General features: G+C 46.6%; 1 protein-coding gene and 1 non-coding gene across 2 annotated transcripts in view; one reads left to right on the forward strand and one right to left on the reverse strand.

Moving 5' to 3' along the window:
* Window positions 1–9,583, reverse strand: part of LOC123346341 (5-hydroxytryptamine receptor 3A-like) — a 40,529-nt gene extending 30,946 nt beyond the window's left edge. The window contains exons 1-8 of the mRNA XM_044983673.1: window positions 9,505–9,583; window positions 6,372–6,529; window positions 5,322–5,366; window positions 5,121–5,230; window positions 3,991–4,160; window positions 2,311–2,471; window positions 609–819; window positions 157–324 (exon numbers count right to left, since the gene is read on the reverse strand). Of these exons, the coding sequence (XP_044839608.1) occupies window positions 157–324; window positions 609–819; window positions 2,311–2,471; window positions 3,991–4,160; window positions 5,121–5,230; window positions 5,322–5,366; window positions 6,372–6,389 (883 nt within the window). The 5' untranslated portion in view covers window positions 6,390–6,529; window positions 9,505–9,583. The remainder of the gene's footprint in view (window positions 1–156; window positions 325–608; window positions 820–2,310; window positions 2,472–3,990; window positions 4,161–5,120; window positions 5,231–5,321; window positions 5,367–6,371; window positions 6,530–9,504) is intronic.
* A 3,452-nt stretch (window positions 9,584–13,035) lies between these two features.
* TRNAR-UCG lies at window positions 13,036–13,108 on the forward strand. The gene has a single exon. It is a non-coding gene; the product is annotated as a tRNA-Arg (tRNA).
* The last annotated feature ends 9,725 nt before the right edge of the window (window positions 13,109–22,833 follow it).

The raw sequence follows: 22,833 nt of genomic DNA on the forward strand, positions 1-22,833 counted from the left end.
CTGTGTGTGAATTTATGAGCAAATGTGGCCTGAACCACAATGGACTTGGGTTCTAAGCCTGCTAGCATGATTGATTTCCAGAGATAAGGGGCTCCCTACTGACAGAACCCTGTTACTAGATACAGAGTATTCAAATGTAGGTAACCAAACACTAACCCTGCTTGCTTAAGAGGTTTCCGGATGCTGTTCTAGCTTGCTTGCGGCATCGCAGCAGTTTGATAGACTTGAGTATAGGCTTTAGGGGTTTCTTCTTCAGCTGTGTTAATAGGCAGGTCTCCAATACACCCATAATCATTAGGACAAAGATACCTATGAAAAACATCACTGCAAAAGAAGATGAAGAGGATGTGATTGATAAACTCTCTGCCTTACTTCCTTTAGATCCATAATTCTATCTAGTGTGGGCTTCTGCTTAATAGAAGAAATATAGTGCCCCAAGTCCAGAAACTGCTCTGAATAGGGACTTCTAGCATTACAGCTCTTGTGCAGTGGCTAGGTGTTCCTCTTCTTACTCTCTCTTAAAAAGCAGCACGTTTGTACTCTGCTCTCTTCCTTACATTCAGTGCACGTCTAATATAAAGTGAGTTTTACTCAATAAAGACAAGTACCTATTACAGGTGGGTCATCGGAAGAAGTGGGAATAATGTCCTTAAGAATCAGAGCTAACACAGACTCTCCAATGATGAGTGACAGCTGGAAGCTGATCTTGTCCTCATAAGAGCTGCTGCTGAACAAAATAGTCATATCCAATAAGTAGAGAGCACATGATGGGAAGATAAGGTTCAAAACATATAAAATGGGTCGTCTCTTCATGGAGATCTGGAGGGAACAAGGCAAACATGAAATAACGGAATGGCCTGGGTTAGTGCTGGTCTCGGTGGGATGAGACAGACTCTTCCTCCAACTGTGGTTGGAGTCCAAGCTATCAACTCAAAGGATGGAACAGGCCCCAGTGGGCTTCCTATGCTTTAGGGCATCCCAAGCTTCAAGTGCCAGCCATAAACACTCGCCCTCATCCTGACCCCAGCTTTCTTTCCTTACTTGCTTACCTTCATTTCCTGCTTGATCTCTACCCTCTAACCCCAAGTTCCCCTACTCTCGTAGTCTGACCCTTCTTCCACCTGTCCTGCTAACTCTTTCTTACCTGCCCATCTCATTCTACCACCTACTTCCAGACACTTCATCTGGCCCCCTTTGCCCTCATTTTGGGTTGAGCCCTACATTCTTCTACGCACTCTTGCTATTTTCCTACTGGTATTCTCGGTGTGTATATTCGTGCACACGTGCCTGTTGAATACATATGCCCTCACCTCTCTGGTTGTTTTTTTTCTTCTACTCCCCTTAACACACCCATTCAAACTGGAGCAGACAAAACGTTCCATCCAGTGCAGTAAGCTGGCTCAGAGTGGGCTATACTAGATACCTCAAAGGAAGATATATCCGCCTTAGCCTACATCCTCAGCTGGTATAAATCAATGCAGCTCCAATGATGTCAATGGAGCTATAGCAATTGGTACCTAGGGAGGATCTGGCTCCATCATGAAGAATTTATTTTGTTACCAACTATGAAGTAATCCAGCAACTTGCCAGCATTAATGTCTGACCCCATATGCTCCTATGAGAGCTGTACTGTCAAAGGTCATTTTGCTAAAACATGATCTGTCTTGCACAGTAGGCTGCTTTGGTTCCACCCTCTTTTTGTCCTTGCCTACTGCATTGTTAGAAGCGAGATGCTAGGAATGTGGCAGTGGAACTGGTACCATGAGTTGTCTTTGGCACATGTGCTGCTGGATTTGTGAGACTGCTGTAGTTCTCCCATTTAGACATGGGAGTTGCCTATTTCCCCCATGAACTCCTTGCAGAACAGAGCACTTGGCATGAGCAGCAGATTGTGCTCTTTCTTGATTTAGCTCTACAGATCTATACTGTAGGGGTCAGGCAGAGGTGCAGAGGTGCCACATTCTAAGACCTCCATTTAGAGGTATGTCACTTTGATTTTTATCAGATCATTCTGTTTTGAGATTTTAGACTCCCACAAACTTGCTGAGGTAGGAATATTAACTCTTGGGCATAAGTGAATAATATATATCTCCCTGGACCTTTTCTTAAAATACCTATACTTATAAAGTGCTTTGCCTGGTGGGGAATGTGTATTTGTAATTGTGGGAGTTAGTTCTTTAATGATGATTAGATTTTGCTTGGGTTGTGTTTTTAGTTTGTAGCTGAGCCCTGATGTTCGGGGTGGGGGATGGTGTTAATAAATCAATGAATGAAATATACAGTGTGCAAAATACACTGATGATGCAATACCTCATAGGTGATCCCATTAGAGACTTCCTCATTGTTCTTTAGACTGTCTGGTATAATGTTTATGTTTGTGAACTTCCATTCTCCATCGGTCAACTGATAAAATTTGCTGTTTTTATTCACCTCTTCTGTTGTCTGATTGGGCAGGAATATAATGTCTGTTGCTGTTTGAGGAAAGAAAGTAAAGACGCGGTGGTTTAAAGGTTGTTCCTTTCTCAGTACAGAGTTTTCTAATCTGCTGCCACAGTCCAGGTGTGTATTCAGAAGGAGGGAAGAGAAGGTTAAGATCCCCCACCTACCCACCCTTGGTGGAAAAATTACATCTCTTGCCCAAAACAGAACTAGTTGTGTACTTAGAGCTTGAGTCTTACTCCAGGGTAAACCAGGAATGACTTCATTGAAATCAATAGAGTTATAACACTATGAGATCAGAATCCGGCCCACAGGTCACTGCTTAAATGGGAACAGATGTCTGCTGACAGCAGGAGTTTCATAACTCCATTGGTCTTGGATACTTGGTTGAATTCTGTCTCCCATCTTATGGCCTTGATCCAAATCCTAATGAAGTCAGTGGGAGTCTTTCCACTGGCTCCAGTGAGCTTTAGATGAAGCACTTAGAGGAGCAGTTGGCAGTGGCTGTCTCTTTCCTGTGCTTCCATAAATACTTGGGAGTAGCTGTTATCTGGGCCTCTTCTTCACAGACTCACTATGGTGGCAACTGTGCAAATGGAGCATTTTCTTGAGAAAAATATCTGTCTCGATACCGAGACGGCTAGTCCCCTTCCCTGAAATGTTTCACTCCTGGATGTGAACTGGGTCTGTTTACTACTTGCATTCCTAGCAAAGAGTTTCCTCTTCAAATTGAGACTGGCTGACTTTCTGAAAGAGCTGCTTTAGCCAAACACATGTTATTGGACTCATTTCAAGGGTAACTGGTTGACATTTAATGGCCTGTGAGACACAGAAGGTCAGACTAGATGATCTAATGATCCCTCCTGGCTTTAAACTCCAGGAATGTCATGAACATTTGTTACCTTTAGTTTAACGAAGCCAATTGATTTTCAATTGAAACTGAATTATTGGAATAGTTGTAGCTAAATGGACATCTGTGCTATGCAAACAATAAAAGATAATGCTTGAAAGTAAGTCTTGCCTCTCCATTACTGCGCCTACCATGGGGATAAAATAAGAAAGCATGCGGCAGTCCAGACCCTAGATCTCTACCCTGGAACTCAAATCTCTAAGTCTGGATCCCATCCTGCAGCCCTTTCTCAGTCATGTCCTCTCAACTTCAGCCCTTGGAGTTCTATTTTTAATCTAGAGACTCATGCACATTTTAAGGACTAGACCTTGCAAACTCAGCTAATCCCTATTGCAGTCAGTGGGACTAGTCATTTGACCAAGCTGACCACTCCTGGGAGTAAAGGCTTTGCAGAGGCAGAATCTGGATTCTTCCAGAGATAAACATATAGGAGACTCCATAGTGGGAGATCATGCCATAGTCCAGTTTTCCTCTTGCATTGTAATTTTTTTTAACACAATGGACACTGTTGAGTAGTAAACATAAAAATTCAATTGCAGATCAGACCTCTGATCCATCTAGTCCATTGTCTTGTTGTGGACAGTAGCCAGCACCAGCAAATCCAGTCTGGTTGTAGTAAAAGTGAATAAGAATAGACATACCATGTACTATATCTGAGAAGAGGCTTATGCTGCACGTCTGAGTGTCAAATGGAAACTTGTGCATCTTCAAGTTGCATGCTATGGTGACACGGTGCTCTTGGCTTATGGTAGTGATGCCGTTGTGGGTGATGGACAGATAGGGCCTGTTGAGGGATTTCTCTTCATCCACACTGAAGGAACCAATGTTCCAAAACAAAGAAAAGTAAAATGACAAAACGCTTGTTGCAGATCGAAGACAATATTTTTTTGCAATCTCACTGTTAGTCTGACTTTGAATGGTCAGTGAAGCTTACTACATACAACAGGATGCAGAAGAGAGAGGGTGAGTGACAGCGAGTAACCAGGGATGAGAGATTTAAAACAAACAGGGGAGGACAAAAAGGCAGTGGGAGGAGATAGGAGAGAGGGGAAGAGAGAATGCAAGCAGAGAAAGTCTGGGGCGCAGAGAAGGGCTGATAATCCCCATCTACACCAAGACTTGTAGTGCACCCCATTAGCATGCTAGATGAGACGGGAAAGACATTCAAGGACATATGACCCACTTGCCTAATTCTGATCTCACTCTGCTTCCACCCTCTAACTATTGACTTCAGCTGAATTTCCACCATATAAGTGAAAGCAGAATCAGGCCCTATGTCTTATTTGTGTCTTGTGCAGTGCCGAGCACACCGCTGCTTCTTAACAAATAATATTTAATCATTTAGGGACAATACCAAATATCATAGTAGAGTGGGCATCTCCTGGACCTCCAGAATAAACAGTGACAGGAGCCACTAAGATATGCAGTTGGAGTCTGTCTCCTTTTGATTGGCTTCCCTGTCTGTCAGATTTCCCATAGCCTGCACATGCTGTACTAGTGCCCCCTCACTCAGGGGCTAAAAAAACCACAGTTTTATTTAATGAATATTTTCTTATTGTCATGAGATCAGTTTGTTTGTTTGACTGATTCTTAGCTATTCTACTCTCCTCCCCTCCCCCTCCCCCCTGCAATTCGTCCTGCAAATCCTTTGCTTATGTGAGTAATCCTCACTCAGATGAGTTAGGCCCATTGATCTCAGTGGCACCAATCATGTCCCTTGTAATTATCCCTCTTACGGAAGCAAGTTGAAATCAGCCAGGGAGAGTCTTACTGTTCGTAAATGATGATATACGGGGACCAAAATGTATCCACTGGCAGTTTAAGCTTGGAAATGTTACAGAAATCCTGAGGATTCCATGTCACAAAGACATTTTCCCACTCCTAGAGGAAAAAAAAAATCACAGAATGGAAACAATTTCTGGACTCTCAGCACAAACAAAATAGCTTTGATTTTACAGAGAAAGGCTCCTACCATATCCACAAAGAAACAGACAGTGACAGTTTGAAGCTTTTCAGTCTAGAGAAACAAAATGGGAAAGTGATTATCATGATTTCATTAACTAAGATAGGTACAAAACACAGAGGTTATTCAGCGTTTTTCTTACAATGATGGCGTGATGGGTGTCCGAGATATGAGAAAATCAGGGCAGACCAATAACATACTTTTCTTGGTGTTACAAACTGAGGCGTAGGTTGGAAGGGTAAAGTTCAATGTTTGGAAAGAGCAGTTGCCTGATAAGAATACACCTGGCTATGTAAATCTGTGCTGGGACAGGATCCAGAGCAGGAGAAAAATTGCAACACGGCTCAGGAAAATCGAATCTACCGAATCTGATCCCTGATATATAAGGAAGGCAAAACCAAACAAGAATTACCAAATCTCTCCTCACTCTCTCCTCCCACTCCCCCAACTCCACATTGCTGTAACCACAGGCTAATAACGTGGGTTCCCTATACCCAGGCTAAGCAGAGATGTTTCCCTTTTAAGAGTTTTTTTGGGGAAGAAACAGAAAAAGAGAGAAGTTCAGATGAATACAAATCAAGGGCCAAATTCCTAAGTATTCTTGGACAACTTTGCAGTGCTTTGGCAACACAATGCAGCTTAACAGGCCAATTAAAAAGTGGATAGGAGGCTGCTAGAGAAATGAATCTTGCCCTGGACTTAGATCTTTTAGAGCTCATTTTAATGTGACACCTGTTCAACATGTGATGAGAACTAAAATAATTTTAAACAACCTTTTCATTTGTGCAGATGTAACAAACTATTTTACACCTGGCACCTCCAACCATACATTGTTCTGGATTCTACTTTCAAACCAGAGCCATAAAGTCTGGAGAAGACCACCTAAGGTGCAGGTTCTACCCTTTCACATCAGTGGCAGTAATAGTGGAGTGACTCCTGATTTACACTGGTATGAGTGCGAGAAGAGTCACTCACTCACTTTAGAATCATCAGCTACCTCAACTTTTCAATCTCCACAATATTTCCTACTATAAAAAATAATAAGGTTTGTTTCCTTACCACTGAGAGAATGGACATCAGTGCAAATTTTATCTTCACTTTCAATGGCTCTTTCCAATTTTTCTTGGGTATTGTATGTAGTTGGGGTGGCTTTTCAGAAGAGATATTCAGATACTGAATAACGTCATCGTACTTACAGGGCTGTTCTGGGGCAGCACCTGTGGAAATAAAATGAAAGTCTGGTTATGTCCAAATTCATTTTAGCAGAGCAATACCAGGCAGGATCTCAGCATGCACCACACACCCAGCCTATGGAATGGGACTGCATCAGAGGATTAAAAGACATTGGGCAGTAGCTTCTAGGAAACCACTGCCAGATCTTTGTCCCCTTTCACACTGGCAGGACTAGAGTGCCCATCTAAATCTTCCTCTTATATGTATGAGAATATCAATTCCTCATGGGTAATCCGGTTGGTTTTCCCCTGATCCTACTACAATTTAACTTACCTGTTGCCATAGACAAAGTGAGAATAGCTAAGAATGCTTCCCACATCTTTCCCCTTTTCCTAAGGAGGCAAACGGTACAGCTGATGCTACAGCTAGTTGCCTGTGGCTATCAACTGAGGTGTAGCTGGTGCTTTGATATTAATCAGTGTAGGGAGGAAGCTTATATAATTGAAGGCTTTTTTTTTTTAATGAAGAATTCAGTGATAATGGTGCAATGCACTCAGGTGGCTCTTGGGATCAGCTTGTCAAATTACCGTTAATAGATTTGATGTGTGGTAGAAATAATTTGCTTTAACCCCATAGTCCCCGTCCTCACAAAAAAATTATGCATATAAAAAGGAAGGATTCAGCCTCACAACGCATAATGCTAAAAGCTTTCACCCTATAAGGCCCAAATCTTGTGCATGTTTATGCATCAGGTTTAAATCTGATGCAACTCCACTGACCTGCCTGTGTTTTTGCTGGAAATTGAGTCAGTCTGGCTTTTCACTGGTCTGACAGAGCAGCATTTGGGGCTGTGACGTTATGAGTGTAATATAATATCTCATTAAAAGGTGACAGGGCCAGAAAGAGTTAATTAACTCATAGACTGACCTGACCCATGGGTGAACCTTGAGGACTGGTTAGGAAGATATGTAAATGACTAGAGCTTTGAAATGCAGCCGGCATTGTTAGAGGTAGAAGGGGAGATGTTTGCTCAGGTCTTGTGATGTCAGCAAACAAGTCTTGTCTATTGCTATAGTTTTAATTCAAAGATCAAAAAAGGAATATTAACATTTATGATGATACTTGAGTGAAATGGTATTATTGTCTATGTGTCTCTTTGAAGGTTGTGCTAACCTGTATCTGAACTGTATAATGGATAAATTACTCTGTGCTAATTGCCAGGATGTTTGGGAGAAGGAGTTAAGCCTATTGTTTTCTCAGGCCAAAAGGCTGCTGGAAATGTATAAGAAGCCTGGGACATGATCCTGCTTCATCTCAGATCTGCTTTGGGTTTCAAGAGGGGGAAACCTTAAGCCACAAGGATTGAGATACCCAGTCACTGACTGGAGTCACCCTGAATATGGACATTGGACTATAACCTATGGACTATTTCTAAAAGGACTTTTGGCAACTACAAGCTCACCTCTACTATGTATCTGAACCTCAAGAATTGAATTCACGTCTGTCTGTATATTAATCTTTTAACCAACACTCTCTCTCTTTTCCTTTTTAATAAATTTTAGCTTAGTTAATAAGAATTGGCTATAGCGTGTATTTTGGGTAAGATCTAAGTTATAATTGGACCTGGGTATGTGGCTGATCCTTTGGGATTGGAAGAACCTTTTCTTTCATATGATGAAGTAAAATTTTCAGGAATCATCATCATATCTGACTGGTGTGTCTGGACGGAGGCCTGAGGCTGGGCACTTTAAGGGAACTGCGTGGTTTGGACTTCTAAGTGACCAGTGAGGTACTATAGAAGCTGCTTTGTGCTGGTTTGGTAAATCTAAGTATTGGAATAACCACCAGCGTTTGGGGTTTGTCTGCCCCGTTTGGTATGCAGTTCACCCTGATTGAGTGACTTCAGCTGGCTCCCACGGGCAGCACCGTCACAGGGGCTACACAGCCCAATTAAGATGATCTTTTATCTCTCTGCATTCCTGTCCTCACATGTAGGCTGCTCAGGAGAGGGGGCATGAGTGACCCTGTGGTAGAAATTCTCCATTTTCTAAACCATCAGTCCTTTCACCCATTCACCCCACCCTTAGCTCTTTTACCCTGTGTGCGGGGAGCAGACAATTTCAGCACCTAGACATCATTCCCTAGAACTTCCTAGCCCTAATTCCCAGTGAGGATTCATCACTTCCCTTTATGTCACTTTTCTTCAATAACACCCCCCCCCCAACTTCTCCATGTCTGTTGTGGTTGACCCCCCCGGGTGACTTTGGCAGAAGCTGGTGAGGCAACAGCAGGATACAGTTTCAGCTCCAAAATCATTTAAGTCCATGGAGTTACATTAGGGGTGATTTGGCCGATGCATTATGTAGCCAATTGGTTCATTGTATCATTTAACTGTGTTATCTATTGTCATGGCAAACTCATCTGTTAGTCCAAATGTAATCAATGTGTGAGAGAGAGATTTAGGTTGTAGGTATAGATAGAGATACAAGTAGGATAGCATCATAGGAGTTTGAGATTGACAAGTAGTTAAGAGTAATGAGTACAGGCCCGCTGACGAGGGGTGGGGGCGGGGGCAAAGGGGGCAATTGCCCAGGGTTCCGGGCAATTTAAAAGGACCCAGAAGCCCCTGGCCACTGCTGCGGTAGCCGGGAGTCCAGGGCCCTTTTAAATCACCCAGGTGGGCCGCAGGACACCTAAGCATTTGAGACCGCTCCAGGCCCTGTGCTTTGGGGGGGGGGGTGTCCCACGGGCTGGTGTGGGTGGTCCCAGAAGTGACGGATTAGTCACTTCCACCCTGGGTCCTGCCTCCCCCTCACCCCCCCGGGTCCCTGGGACCTGGAATTTCTGTCGGTGGGACTGGATGACTGTGTATTGGGGATATAAGTAAAGCAAGGCTGTAATATTTAAGGCCTACAGGCTAAGGCTTATAAGAGTTTAGCTTAACCATGCTAGGCCTCAGGCTTAAGGAGGCATGATATGTGTAGGTGACCTAGGACTAACCCTGTGCCAGTCAAGTTACCAGATTATGTAAAGAATGTGCCAGTAGGTGATGGTCAGGAAAATATGCTGCTCTGTACCAGTCTGGACCACTAGGGGACACCTGACTGTAAAGTTCTGCTTTTACCACAGGTTACCATGGGAACATGTTTACCTAGATACTAATGTGATGCTAATGAGACTAAGGGAAACAAAGGGGACGCCCTATGAAAAGTGGGGCACCTCAAAATGTTTGGGGTGTGAAAGTACTGAAGATGTAATGGGGTGAAGCTAGCTCTTGTCAAACCAGGAGTGGGAGGGAAGAGAGCTGGTTGGCTGGATGGGCTGTAAATCACCCAGAGGCAGGCGAGGGTCCTGCAAAGGATCCTGGTTAGGGAAGCCCATTATAAATCTCTTTGGCTTCCAAGCAACAGAGAGTTACAGGAGGGAAGAGCTGGTAATGGAACCTATGCCCGTTGGAGGCATGTCATAGAAGGCACGTACACCTTCTATGACATTCTTTGGACATTCTTTCCAAAGTGTGTCTTGCTGCTTATTGGACAGCCTTGTCGTTGCACTCTGCCACCAGGGAATTGACCCCTGGTTTTCCATATCTCAGATAAGTGCCTTAAGAACGAAGGATGGCTGTCTTTTGGCTGTCTTCTGAAAATGCTTGGGAACAAAATGTTCTGAGTTGAACATGTTTTGTTTGCTCTGAAATAAACATTTTTTGATTCGCTGAAATTTTTCATGACTTTCAGATTTTAAAGAAAACCATTTTATCTTTTGAGCACTGCCAGCCAACTGAAAAGTCAATCACTTGCTGTAAAAACATCACCTACCTCTAAAGTTGTATGAAGTTAACAAACTACCTTCCTGGTAAGAAAGTTACATGGTTTCTCAGTGCTGGCAGTTTATTCACCTTAGTTCCCTCTGCTTAAAGTGCCAGCTGTGTCCTGATGTCCATTCTTCACTGCTGGTCCACTCCCTGCACTGTTTAGGTTCCATACGCTTGGCACCGTCACAACTGCCCAGCTCTGCTTTACATGGTGCAGCTCCAAGCACCACCCCGTCGAAAAGTAAAAGGTGTGGGAAGAGGAGCTCTTAGGTGTTGTGGAGAGAGAGGCTAGACTGGTAGTTAGCGAGACTTTGCAAAGCTCTCCCTTGCCTGCCATGGTCCCCCTGACTGTCTCTGCATTCTCTGGTTTGTTGTTTGATGTGGAAGATCCTTCCATGCTGAACACGGCTGCTCCTTCACTAGTTTCTTATCTAGCAAACACAGCTGGCTCATATGCCTGTATGTCTGAGGTTCAATTGGATATATGTGTATATATGTAAATATACAGCGTGTGCGGTTTAAGTGCCACAGTGGAGCCAGGCTCTAGGGCAGTCTCTGTAGTATTCTGCCCCCCCCTCCAAATCCTCGGTATTTGTAACCCATGGAGCCAAATCCTACTTCTGTTAGGTCTGGCAAAGCTCCCCAGTGGGGGACCCCCACCCTCAGAATGCCCAAGTCTCTGACCCAGCTGGATCTTGGAGGCTGAACTTCCTCACTCCTCCCAGCTGCAGCAGAGGAGGGGTACAGGTCACCGGGGGTTCCACGGCTTGATCCCTCTCCGCATGGCCAGCCCTCCATGGGCTGGGATTGGGATGAGGAGGTGCCCAGCCAGGAGCATCTTCCCCTGTAGAGGCTGATCTAAAGCAGGGGGAGCTGGGACCAGCCTTTTCTGCTCTCCCCCATGGCCTGGGTGCCTTAGAAAGATGAAACTAGACAAACAGGCCATGCATGGCTATGGTTAAACTGAGTGCTGCTGGAAAGGAGAGTGAGTCCCAGGAGCACCATAAACCGGAACATCATGGGCAAGCTTCCATCCCCCACCTCTGGGAGTCATTGTAGTAACAACCAAGGCACGAATATGGGGGGCTAGGATGGTGCAACCTCACCCAGCAGAGATGCTGGTAAAAGCCCATCCAGCAGAATCAAACTTCCGTGGGTGCATGTGTTGAATAGCAGCCCAAGCACCCCCCTCAACAGCTGTGCAGTGAACAAACTCTAAGTCATGGGGCTAAAAGGGTGGATTGGCTTTCACAGCTTCTGGTTGCCTTGTGCACAGGTGCTGGAACTAGGGGTGCTGCTGCACCCTCTGGCTTGAAGTTGTTTTCATCATATACAGCAGAGGTTCTCAAACTTTTTTTTTTCACAGACCACTTTAAAATTGCTGAGGGTCTCGGCAGACCACTTAATGATCTTTCCAAATGTTGTTTGTACTGTTAGCTAACTATTGTAAAGCACTTTGGATAAAAGCACTATATTTTAAAAAAAGTATTTTTGTTCTACAAATAAAAGCACACAACTCATATCTTAATATCAGTAGTCTTACCTTTCTAATGCGATGGATGTGCCCTCTCTCCCCCACCACGGTTCTCCCCGAGCTGGGGCTGGGAAGGAGGGGGGGGTCTCTCCCCGGCAGCTGCAGCCCTGGAGCTGGGGAAAGTCAACTCTTTCTCTGGCCACCACAGCCCTGCACGTCCCAAATTCCCCCCACCCCCTCTTCTCACCCTACTTCCCCCTCCCACTTCCCCCCAAGGCCCCCACCTCACCTCATGTGTGCATCTTCTCCAGGGTCCAGGCACCTAATTAGTGGAGCCACACCTGCAGGGCTCCACTAATTAGGTGGGTGGCCATTCATTCTCTCATGTGCAACTGCCTTAGAGGGAACTGTCCGCAGACCACCTGAATAGAGCTCATGGACCACTGGTGGTCCAGGGACAACAGTGTGAGAACCTCTGATATACAGGGTTCAAGTTTGGTTCAGTGGCTCTCAGCACCCCCACTATACACCAGGTCAGGGCTGCTGGACCAACTTGTATCTGCTCCTCTCTCCATTGCGGGACCCCGATGCCTGCTCACCTCCTGGGCTCTGGGGGCAGAGCGTGGACACGGGCCAGCCGGGTCTGAGCCCTGGGATTCCTGCCAGCCTTGGGTATCCATCCAGGGCTCCCAGGGATGTGCGGGGAAGGGAGGGAGACGAGGTGATGCGGGATCTGGGATGCACCCGAGTACGTGTCCTGCTGTTCCGGGCGGAGGAGAGACAGACTGGGAAGGGAAGGGAAAATCCCCGAAGAGCAGCAGGGAGCGAGCCGGGGGCAGCGGCTCCAGGCTAGGCTCCCGCAGCTGGTCTGTGTGTGTCCCTCTCCAGGAGCGATGGCGGCTGCAGAGGATGCTCTTGGCACGTGGGGCAGGAAGAGCAAAGCAGCGTCGGACTGGGGGGACCACAAAGGGCAGCTGCCCCCCTCCATCCCCCCGGACTGCCCGTGCAGACCAGGCACACGGTGCTGAGGGTATTTTCCCCTCTTCCCACGCTGCACCAGGGCAAAAGTATCTTCCTTGGTCTCCTGGCCAAAGCTGGGCGCTGGGTGAGCACGTGGGTGGGTGACTGGTCAAGCTGCGTGTGCCGGGCGCGGCCCTATCGCTCTGTATGAGCGTCTGCAGTGACGAGTAAAACCCCTTCCGAGCAGTAGCCAGGTGACAGGGATGCTCTTTCCGACTATGTGCCAGAAATGTAGGCACGGTGACCGCGTGGCCTAATGGATAAGGCGTCTGACTTCGGATCAGAAGATTGAGGGTTCGAGTCCCTTCGTGGTCGATTGGCTTTTTTTTTTCTTTCTCAGAGATATGTCCTTCCTTTGCAGAACCAGTCCTTGCCCATGCAAAATTAGCTGCCCAAGGAGCTTTAATACACCTAACCGATCTCAGAGGCGTCACTAGAAAGCCATGCCAAATTCATTGACATAAACGGAAGGCTAATCCCAGTGAAGTTTTATATAGGGTCCTAGCTTGACATACAGAGCCCAAGAGAACAAATAACACACTATCGTCCTCTGTAAAGCACAGATCAGGACTTGCTGATTGCTTCCTTTTTCCCTCTGAAGTTGTTAAAGAAGGATGGACAAGCATTAGTTGGCACCCGTGATGGCAAGAAAGGAGACATCAGCTTTAGTTATAATGAAGGAAGATGGTGGGGTGGAGAGAGGGCCTCCCCACTGAGACAGGGGACTGCAAGTAGGGGAAACCTGAGAAGTTTGGGACTGTTGCCTATGAAAACTACATGACTTCTAGTTCTATGCATGTGTTGCAGACACATAAAAGTGCATCACTAAAGATGAAGGGCTGGCAGTGCATTTGGGTAGATCCACTCTAGCCCAAAATCACTACCTTGGGAAAGTCCCCTGCGGGGTAGCCAGCTGTCCTGTTTAATTTCTTTATCACAGTGCCTCAGAGTGTAATGCCTTCATCCCTAAGGAGTATTAATTATCATAGAAAAATATGACACACGCTGTTGTGCACTTTTATGGGTCCTCAATAGAGAGCTGAACTTTCACTGTAGCTTGACTATACCAACATGAGCCCACTTCAAAAAACTATTTGGAGATCAAATGAGGACCTGGCCAATCTCTGTCAGCCCCAGCAAGTAAAAAATGAATGTATCTGTTGGGTCAGGGAGGGCAAAGTATGTATCAACATTGAGGTGTGTTTCAATGCTGTTTAAAAAAACCAGACCACCTGGGCACTCTGATTTTAGGGATATTTCCATTTATCAGTCCCAGACACTGATTTCCTAATGGACACACAGATTTCTATGTCCCACTTAATAGAATAAAGCACTAAAGATCATGTGAGTCTTGAAGCTCCTACAGCACAATTGCTGCCCTCTGAGTGACATTATCTTATGGAATAAGGGTTGGGCTTTCAGACCTGGTGCTGGATGAGGGATGGTGGGTCAAGAAAGGACTGTGTAAATTGGAAACTGGCTTGTGTGTCTTGTCTGTAAAAATCCTTGGACATGTAAATAGCAGGGTGAAGCGGAGTGTTGTGAGGGAATTGTTAACTTCAGGTCCCCTCCCCATAACCCCCAACAAGACACTTTAAGAAACGAAAGGCCACAAAAACAGACCTGTAAAATAAAAACTAGATGAAGCCAGTGGGGCTGACAATGAAGAATAGACGACAGAAGTAGACAGGAAAAAGTAATTTTTAGTAGGAGGCCAGAAACTGGGACTGGATGGCAGGGGGATCACTCAATAACTGCCCTGTTCTGTTCATTCCCTCAGAAGCATCTGGCACTAGCCACTGACGGAAGACAGGATACTGGGCTAAATAGACCATTGGTCTGATCCAGTATGGCCATTCGCTTGTTCTTAGGATAAGCAAAAATGTATTAAGTTGTCACTATTTATGCACGAGAATGTTTTAATTAGGGAGTTTAGAGTACATAGGTGCACAGATGAGGTAACTTGGTAAAACTGAGTCTGTGCAAAATTATGGGACAAGGGATTAAAATATAGGTGATGGACAACAGGAGAGGAGAGAAGACCAGAGATTTGAAGAGTTGCCCTGTCCCCAGAAGAATTAACTTGTTCAATGATCTTTCTTGCCTGACATGCTTTTGCATGTATTCCTATGTTGTCATAGGTGACAACAGCATGGTCTTAAGCCATACAAAATAAAGGCTAAAATAAACTGTTTAAGCCTAAATTGAAATGGATCTTGTTTTTCACCCAACAGCCCCAATCTTTAGGGTAGGGTTGGAAGGACCGGGTCTGCTGAGGCCCCAATAGTCTGTGTGCAAGTTCTGATCTGAGACTGTCATGGACTTGTGTCCCTAGAAGAGACCTCTTTTTGTGGGGGTGTGAAAGGACTGCTCCCATGCAACACCTTTCCCAAAGCATCCCACATTTCTGGAAGTTCAGTTGGTGTGACATTATACCCCACATTCTTCATAGTAATATTATGATATGAGTATGTAGGGTGACCAGATGTCCCGATTTTATAGGGACAGTCTTGATTTTTAGGTCTTTTTCTTATATAGGCTCCTATTCCCCCCCCAGCCCCTGTCCCGATTTTTCATACTTGCTGTCTGGTCACCCTATGACAGGGATGGGCAAACTATGGCCCGCGGGATTACCCCTGGTGGTGCTGCGGGCCCGGCGCTGCTCTCAGAAGCAGCCCCCGGGCCGGGAGGCAAAGGGCTCCATGTGCGCACGCAGAGCCCTCTGCCCCCCCCCCCCCCAGGGGCCGCAGCACTTCCTGGAGTGGCGTGGGGACAGGGCAGGCATGCAGGGAGCCTGCCCTGGCCCTGGTGTGCGCCACTGCCACCCCGGAGCCACTTTAGGTAAGCGGCACCGGGCTGGAGCTCAAACTCCTCCTGCCCCCCGCCCCCCAACTTCCTGCCCTAAACCCTCTGCCTGTACCTCGCACCCCTCCTGCACCCAACTCCCTGCCCTGAGCCCCTTTCTGCACTCCTGTGCATTCCAACCACCTGCCCTGAGCTCCCTGCTGCACCCTGCACCCCGTGCACCCCAACTCCCTGCCCTGAGCCCCATCCTGCACTCCGTACCCCTCCTGTACCCCAACCCCCTTCCCTGAGCCCCATCTTACACTCTGCACCCCTTCTCTGCCCCACTCTCTTGTCCTGAGCCCCTTCCTCCACATCCCGCACTCCACCCGCCCTGCCCCGGCCCTGCATACAATTTCCTCACCCAGATGTGGCCCTCGCCCCAAAAAGTTTGCCCACCCCTGCCCTATGAGTATGGCATAATCATGATGTATTTCATGCAAGATAAGGTATGTGAGATATAATTGAAAAAGTTATGATTTACTGAATATGTTGATCCTATTTGTATGCTTGGATCATTTTTGTATCTGAAGTTAGGAATATTGACTGTATATATATTTCATGCAGTTATTCCTGGGCCACACCCACTAGGCAAAAAGCTCTCAGTCTAAATGACTGGCTGGCAAGGGCCCATGCAAGTTGGATGTCCCATCAGGGGAACACTTGGCTATGAATGGACTGTGGAAGACACCCATCTACATCTAATGGGCTTTCCTGTAAACATTCTAACTAAAGTATGGGTAATAGCCTCTGCTATGACTAACCGAAGCAGCCATGGGCATGTGACTTGCCCATGTGACTCTACAAGAACATGTGATCAGGTCACCTGGTGCTGGACTCCATCTTGGGATGTCAGTGCTTTTCCATAGGCTGGCATGGGACCCAAGCTTGGAGACAAAGGGGGTCCCATCCTATGCAAAAGCTATTTAAGGCAGGGGAGTGACATAATCATGGTTCTTCACTGACTGCCCCCCACAAAGAGACTCCTGGAAACACCTGAAAAACAAAGACTGAACTGCGGGGAAGTGCTGGACCCAGGCTAAAGGGATTTTTAGCCTGTGAAAGGAACACCTGGGGTTTTTAAGCTCTAAGCAAGTGGAGACTGCTTGCATCATCATTTAGGATGAGAATTTGCTACTCGTGTCCAATCTCATTAGTATAGTAAACTTAGTTTGTGTATTTTGTTTGTTTGCTAGGTAATCTGCTTTGATCTGTTAGCTTTTCAGTGATTATCAGGGATAGCAATCTTTTATAGTTAGTAAACTTATTTTTGCTTTGTCTAAAACCAGTGTGTGGGAGTCATAACTTGGGCCAGAAAGCTGTTGCATAGCCTTCTCCACACTGAGGGAGGTGGCAAATTGCATAAGCTTACGCTGTACAGATCTCTGTGCAGTGCAAGGTGGTATGATTTTGGGTTTACACTCCAGAGGGGGGTGCATGCCTTAGGAACTGGGAGGTGCCTTAGCTGTGCCATCCCAGGCAGGGGCTGGTTAAGGAACCTGTGTGTATGTAATTGCAGCTGGGAGTGTCCCTACTTGTATGTGTGCTGGAGTCCAGGGGAGGGGTGGGGGGGCTTGGCAGGCTAGTCATAGCAGTACAGTGCATAGGGAGCCCAGGCTGATGGGTCGGGGGGCTCAGTGGTACCCCAGTTCCAGGTGGCACCCCAGGGGAACCTGTCACAGTTGGCTCTATAAAGATCATTAAAACTGATGGTGTTGAGGAACTTCCTGTTTTGTTTTAATTGTTTTCAATGTAAAGCAGAGGTGCACATCTCTTGTTTATTTCTTCTCCATTTAACTTCAGTGTCTGGATAGAAATTTCCCTCCTAACCAAAGTCGACCTGCTGCTGGCACAATTGCAGAGGGGAGGCTGGGTACTGGATTGCAACTGGATTTTGCTTGCTGGACTTGTGTCAACCAAACAGATTGCAGATACCATTTGTTGAGGTGCCTCCTCCCATTCTTCATGCTTCTGATTCTCTTCTACATAGGAGAGTTTATGGTACTGCTGGGATTTTCCTCCTCCCCACCCATGCTGACTTTAAAATGGTCACAGATATATGGATGAAAGCATAACTCAACAGATTAAAAAAATCTCACATGGAAGGAGCTTTCATTTAAAAGCTTGCTTTGTTACTTCTCTCATTGTTTTTGTGACATTGGCAGACCAGATCTCAGCTCATGCCAAGGCCCCTAACCCTCACATGCATAGCTGGAAACCAGTCTGGCTAACTTCTGTGTTGGTATTGGTAAAATAGATATTAGAGTTATAAGAATATGTTTAATGTTTGAAGTTCTTGTAGGGTTCTGCACATGTTAATCTTGCTTAACATCAGTACCCCATGTTATAAGGTTATATTAAGTGTCTGCGCTGTAAACCTCTGGAACTATTTAATGCTTCTTCCCTGTTTCAGTTACTGGCTTTCTTTCAGAAGGTGTTAGGTCCTACACACAAGAAGGCCCATTGAAACCAAATGATCCATTGTGACACATCAAAAGACAGACTTTGTGCTGGTGGAGAAGCAATTAACAGCTATGAACAGGAGATGTGCACAAGGCTTCATCCCATCAGTTTGAATAATAATCCCTGGAAAGAAGGAACTGTATCCATATGCTGCTTGGGCTTCCCGGAGAGGGCAGCACTTCAATCAAAGCATAAGCAAGGGATCCCTGGCTGTTTAGCTTGTGTTTGCCCCAGGGGTGAACACAGGAATTGAAATGTGACAACTTTTGGAGAGGTATGTTCTGTGCCCCTGCAGTGGCCCCAGGAATGAAGGAGCTCTGGGCCTCTGCAGATTACTGGGGGGACAAGGCCTGCCCCACCCCTTGTGCACACCCCTGGCTAAAGGATCTATAGAGCTTGCATATTACAGCAGTTTTCTGACACCTTTTGGAACACAAAACTAGCTAATTTGTGTGTGTGTTTACCTGCTTTAACCTTGTAAATAACTCATTTCTTTTTCCTAGTTAATACATCTTTAGTTAGTTTATGATAGGATTGGCTACAAGTATTCTCTTAGGTGAGAGATCTAGGGTGCACTTGGTGACAGGTTCCCCCTGGGGTCCTGCCTGGAACTGGGGTACCACTGAACACCCCCACCCCCCAACCTACTAGCCTGGGTTTCTACTCACACGGTACTGCTGCCAAGCCCCCTCCCAGACTGCAGCACACACACAGGTAGGGACACACCCAGCTGTAGTTACATACACACAGGTTCTTTAACAAGCTCCTGCATAGGAAGGCACAGCTAAGGCACTACCCTGTTCCTAAGGCACCCCCACCCTCCCCGGAGTGGAAACCCAAAATTATACCATCTTGCACTGCACAGAAAACTGGACAGTGTAAGCTCCTGAAATTCACCCTCTCCCTCAATGTGGAGAGAGAAATGCCACAGCTTTCTGCCCCAAATTATGACTCCCACACACCAGTTTTAGATAAAGCAAAAATAAGTTTATTAACTACAAAAGATAACTTTTAAGTGATTATAAGGAATAGCAATCAGATCAAAGCAGATTACCTAGCAAATAAGCAAAACACACAAACTAAGCTTAATATACTACATAGGTCAGATACGAATGGCAAATTCTCACCCTAAATGACGATGATGCAAGCAGTCTGCAGATTCTTAAGGCACAAGCTGCGCTGGCTTGCAGCTTAGAAACCCCAGATGTTTCATTCACAGGCTAAAAATCCCTCTAGCCTGGATCCAACACTTCCCCCCAATTCAATCCCTGTTCCTCAGGTGTTTCCAAGAGTCTCTTTGGGTGGGGAATCAATGAAGAGCCACAACAATGTCACTCCCCAGCCTTAAATAGCTTTTGCATAGGGTGGGAACCCTTTTGTCCTGTTGGTAGTGCTGCCCGGCTAAGGCAGGCTGGTCCCTACCTTCTTCTGAAACCATGCTGTGCCCTGGAAGTGGCCAGCAGCAGGTCTGGCTCCTAGGCAGGGGGGCCACAGGGCTCCGTGCGCTGCCCTCGCCCTGAGTACCGACTGTGCACTCCGGTTCCCGGCTAATGGGAGCTGGGGTGGGGGTGGTGCCTGCAGGCAAAACCATTGCAGAGCTGCTTGCATGCCTCTAACTAGGAGCCGGACCTGCTGCTGGCTGTTTTTGGGGTGCTGTGCAGTCCGCGGTGCCAGGAGAGGCAGGAAGCTGCCTTAGCACCCCAGCTGTGCTGCTGACTGGGAGCTGCCTGAGGTAAGCCTGCACCCCAATCCCCAGCCCTGAGCCCCACCCCCAAACCTGAAGCCCCTTCACCCAAAACCCCTCATCCCTGGCCCCAGCCCAGAGCCTGCACCCCCAGCCCAGAGCCCTGACTCCCTCCTGCACCTCACCGCCCTGCCCTAGCCCAGAGCTCCCTCCCACACCCTGAACCCCTCATTCCAAGCCCCACCCCACAGCCCTCACCTCCACACCTCTGCCCCAGCCCTGAGCCCCTCCAAACACCTCAACCGCAGCTCCATTGCATCATGGGGATCAACAATTTTCTTCAACTAGGTTGCCAGAAAAAACGTTTGAAAACTACTGATTTAGACTGAGAGCCTTTTGCCTAGTGGGCATTTACCAGGAATAACTACATGAAATACAGATACAATCAATATTCCCAGCTTCAGATACAAAAATGACACACGCATACAAATAGGTTAATCATATTCAGTAAATCAGATCCTTTCCAAAGACACCTTACATGACGTATCTTGCATAAAATACATTATGATTATGTCATAATCATATCATAATATCTCGGTGAAGAATAGGGGGTGCAATGTCACAATTATAGGATTGGCTACAAGTATTCTCTTAGGTGAGAGATCTAGGGTGATCTTGACCTAGGGTGAGTGACTGGTTCTTTGGGACTGGGAGTAACCCGACTATGGTTGAGTGTGAGGTGTTGGGTGTGTAAGAGACCATCTATCACAGGGGTTCTCAAACTTCATGGCATCACAATCCCCTCCTGACTACAAAAAAATATTACATGACCCCAAGAGGGGGGACTGAAACCTGAGGTCCAGGCAGGGGTGCCAAAGCCCAAGCCCCATGGCCCCGGGGAGGGGGGCAAAGCTGAAGGATTTTATCCACTACAATTGGTTAATACCATAGTTAAAACATCCCTGATTGGTTAATAATTAAATCACAGTGTTTTAATATCATGTGCTGCACAGAGCCACTTGCAGCTCAAGAACCACTGGCTGAGTGGCCGTGTGTTAATGCCTTCCAGCATTACAACACCTCCATTTTATCTCTGCCCTTCTTCCCAATCGAACTGACCATGTTGACACCGTGAATGACTTATCTCCCAGACAGAAAGAAGAAGAATGGGAGCAGGGGGGAGAAGAGGGGAGTTGGGAATCGGGGCATGCACACAAGCCCCTAACAAAGGGGAAGGGAGAATGGTGGACCTTGGTATGGGGAGAGGGGGTGCACAGAACCCCCTAGCGTGGAGGAAAGATGTGGCATGCAAACCCCACCTGAGGCAGGAAAGAGTGAATGGGGTACTGGAGATGCAATCAACCTGCTCTGCAACACCAGGGAGGTATTAAAGAGGAGAGGCAAGCGCAGCTCTGTTGCTAAGAGGCAGGCTGGGTGAGCAGGTGTAGGGTGGGTGCTCATGATGGCTGGGCCTAGGGAGACTATTGGTGGTCAGGTGTCCTGGAGGAAAGGGAAGAGTTGGTTTCTTTATGCTTGTGGTCTGGTGGGTGGGTACCCTGGAAGGGGTAGAGCTGTCAGAGGCCCAGCTGGAGCATAGAGCAGCGGAGGACCCACGAAGCTGGAGTGGCGGCTGTGCTGCTTGATGCTGTGAGGGGGGTGCTCTGGTAAGTCTGTGCTAATCCAGGTGGGAATGGGGGTTGGGGGGGGCAGACAGAGCACCTGGCATGGAGGGAGAATGGGGGACATGGGAGTGGGTGGAGGGGGGAGATGGAGGATTCTGGTGAGGTGATGAGAAGGGGGTGCACACAGAGCCCCTCTCAGGGGGACCCTAGGAGGGGGGAGTAATAGGGGCACACACAGCTATGGGGAGCAGGGTCACAAACAACCCCTGGTGGTAGTAGAAGACTGAAGGACCCTGATATGGGGGAGGGGGGTACACACACAACCCCTGCAAGGAGGGAATTGGGGGACTTACAGGAAGTCCCTGAAACAGAAGGTGATGGGAGGGTGGCACACAGGGTTTGTGGGGGGAATGGAGAGATACATCAGGGACTCTGTGTGCGCAATGATCTCCGCCTACAGAAGCTATAAAGTGTGTGACCACTGACCCTTCCCCCAATAATAAGTTTTGTGTGTGTCTATCCGTGTGCTCAGCCTTTACATGAAGAAATGTTTGCTTTAAAAGTGAGAAGGGATGTAACCTTCAAAAATCACGTGCAGTGCCTCGAGAGAGTTACAAGTAAAGTCCTCACGGCTGGATCTCCAATCTCCCTGAATGAGGTGGATAGTGATTTAGTTCTGTTGAAAGACTCTATTACTTAATATGAAAGAAATGCCAATAAAATGGAACATATAAAATAAATAGAGGATAACTTATCCCTGTAGGACAGATCAGATCACTCACTGACTACATCTACTACATCTTGGTCTGTAGTAAATAAAAAGTATTTTGTTATCCTTTCCAAAATTGTTAGTTTTTCAAATTGTTTTATTTATTGTTCCTGGAAACAATAAATAAGCTAAATGATGCGTTAGAGCACATTTTAATTGAAATATATTTAACTAAAAGGATAATATAGAGAGATTTAAAACACTTTTTTTACAATTATGAAAGCAAGGCTTCACCCTAGAGAGGAGACTTGAACGCCTAATCTCTAGGTTAGGAAGCTAGTGCCTGTATTAGGCCACTAGAACTGGGCAAAAAGGAGGTTGTATCATTTGCCACTTGATTCCTCATGTTGCTCTGAAGTAGAGTTGCATGAAGATTTTTGTTCCTTCATGTCCCTTTTCTGCCTCTTGCTGACACTAAGCCGTGCTAGTCCCCTCCTACTGCAAGCAGCTTTTTATCTTCTGCTTTTTCCAAATGCATCTGCAAGAGTCTTCACTCAATTCATTTTAGCACCAAGCAACTGGTTTCATACCAGAGTGCCAGTGACTCAGGAGCTAGACAGCATATCTCGTTCCCACACCTAGCTCACAAGAACCATATCCCAGCGCTTTTCTTATTTGGACACTTTCACTTCAGAAAGCGAATCACCCTGAGATTAAC

Source organism: Mauremys mutica, chromosome 12, assembly GCF_020497125.1.
Source record: "Mauremys mutica isolate MM-2020 ecotype Southern chromosome 12, ASM2049712v1, whole genome shotgun sequence".
In the NCBI taxonomy this organism is placed as follows: domain Eukaryota; kingdom Metazoa; phylum Chordata; order Testudines; family Geoemydidae; genus Mauremys; species Mauremys mutica.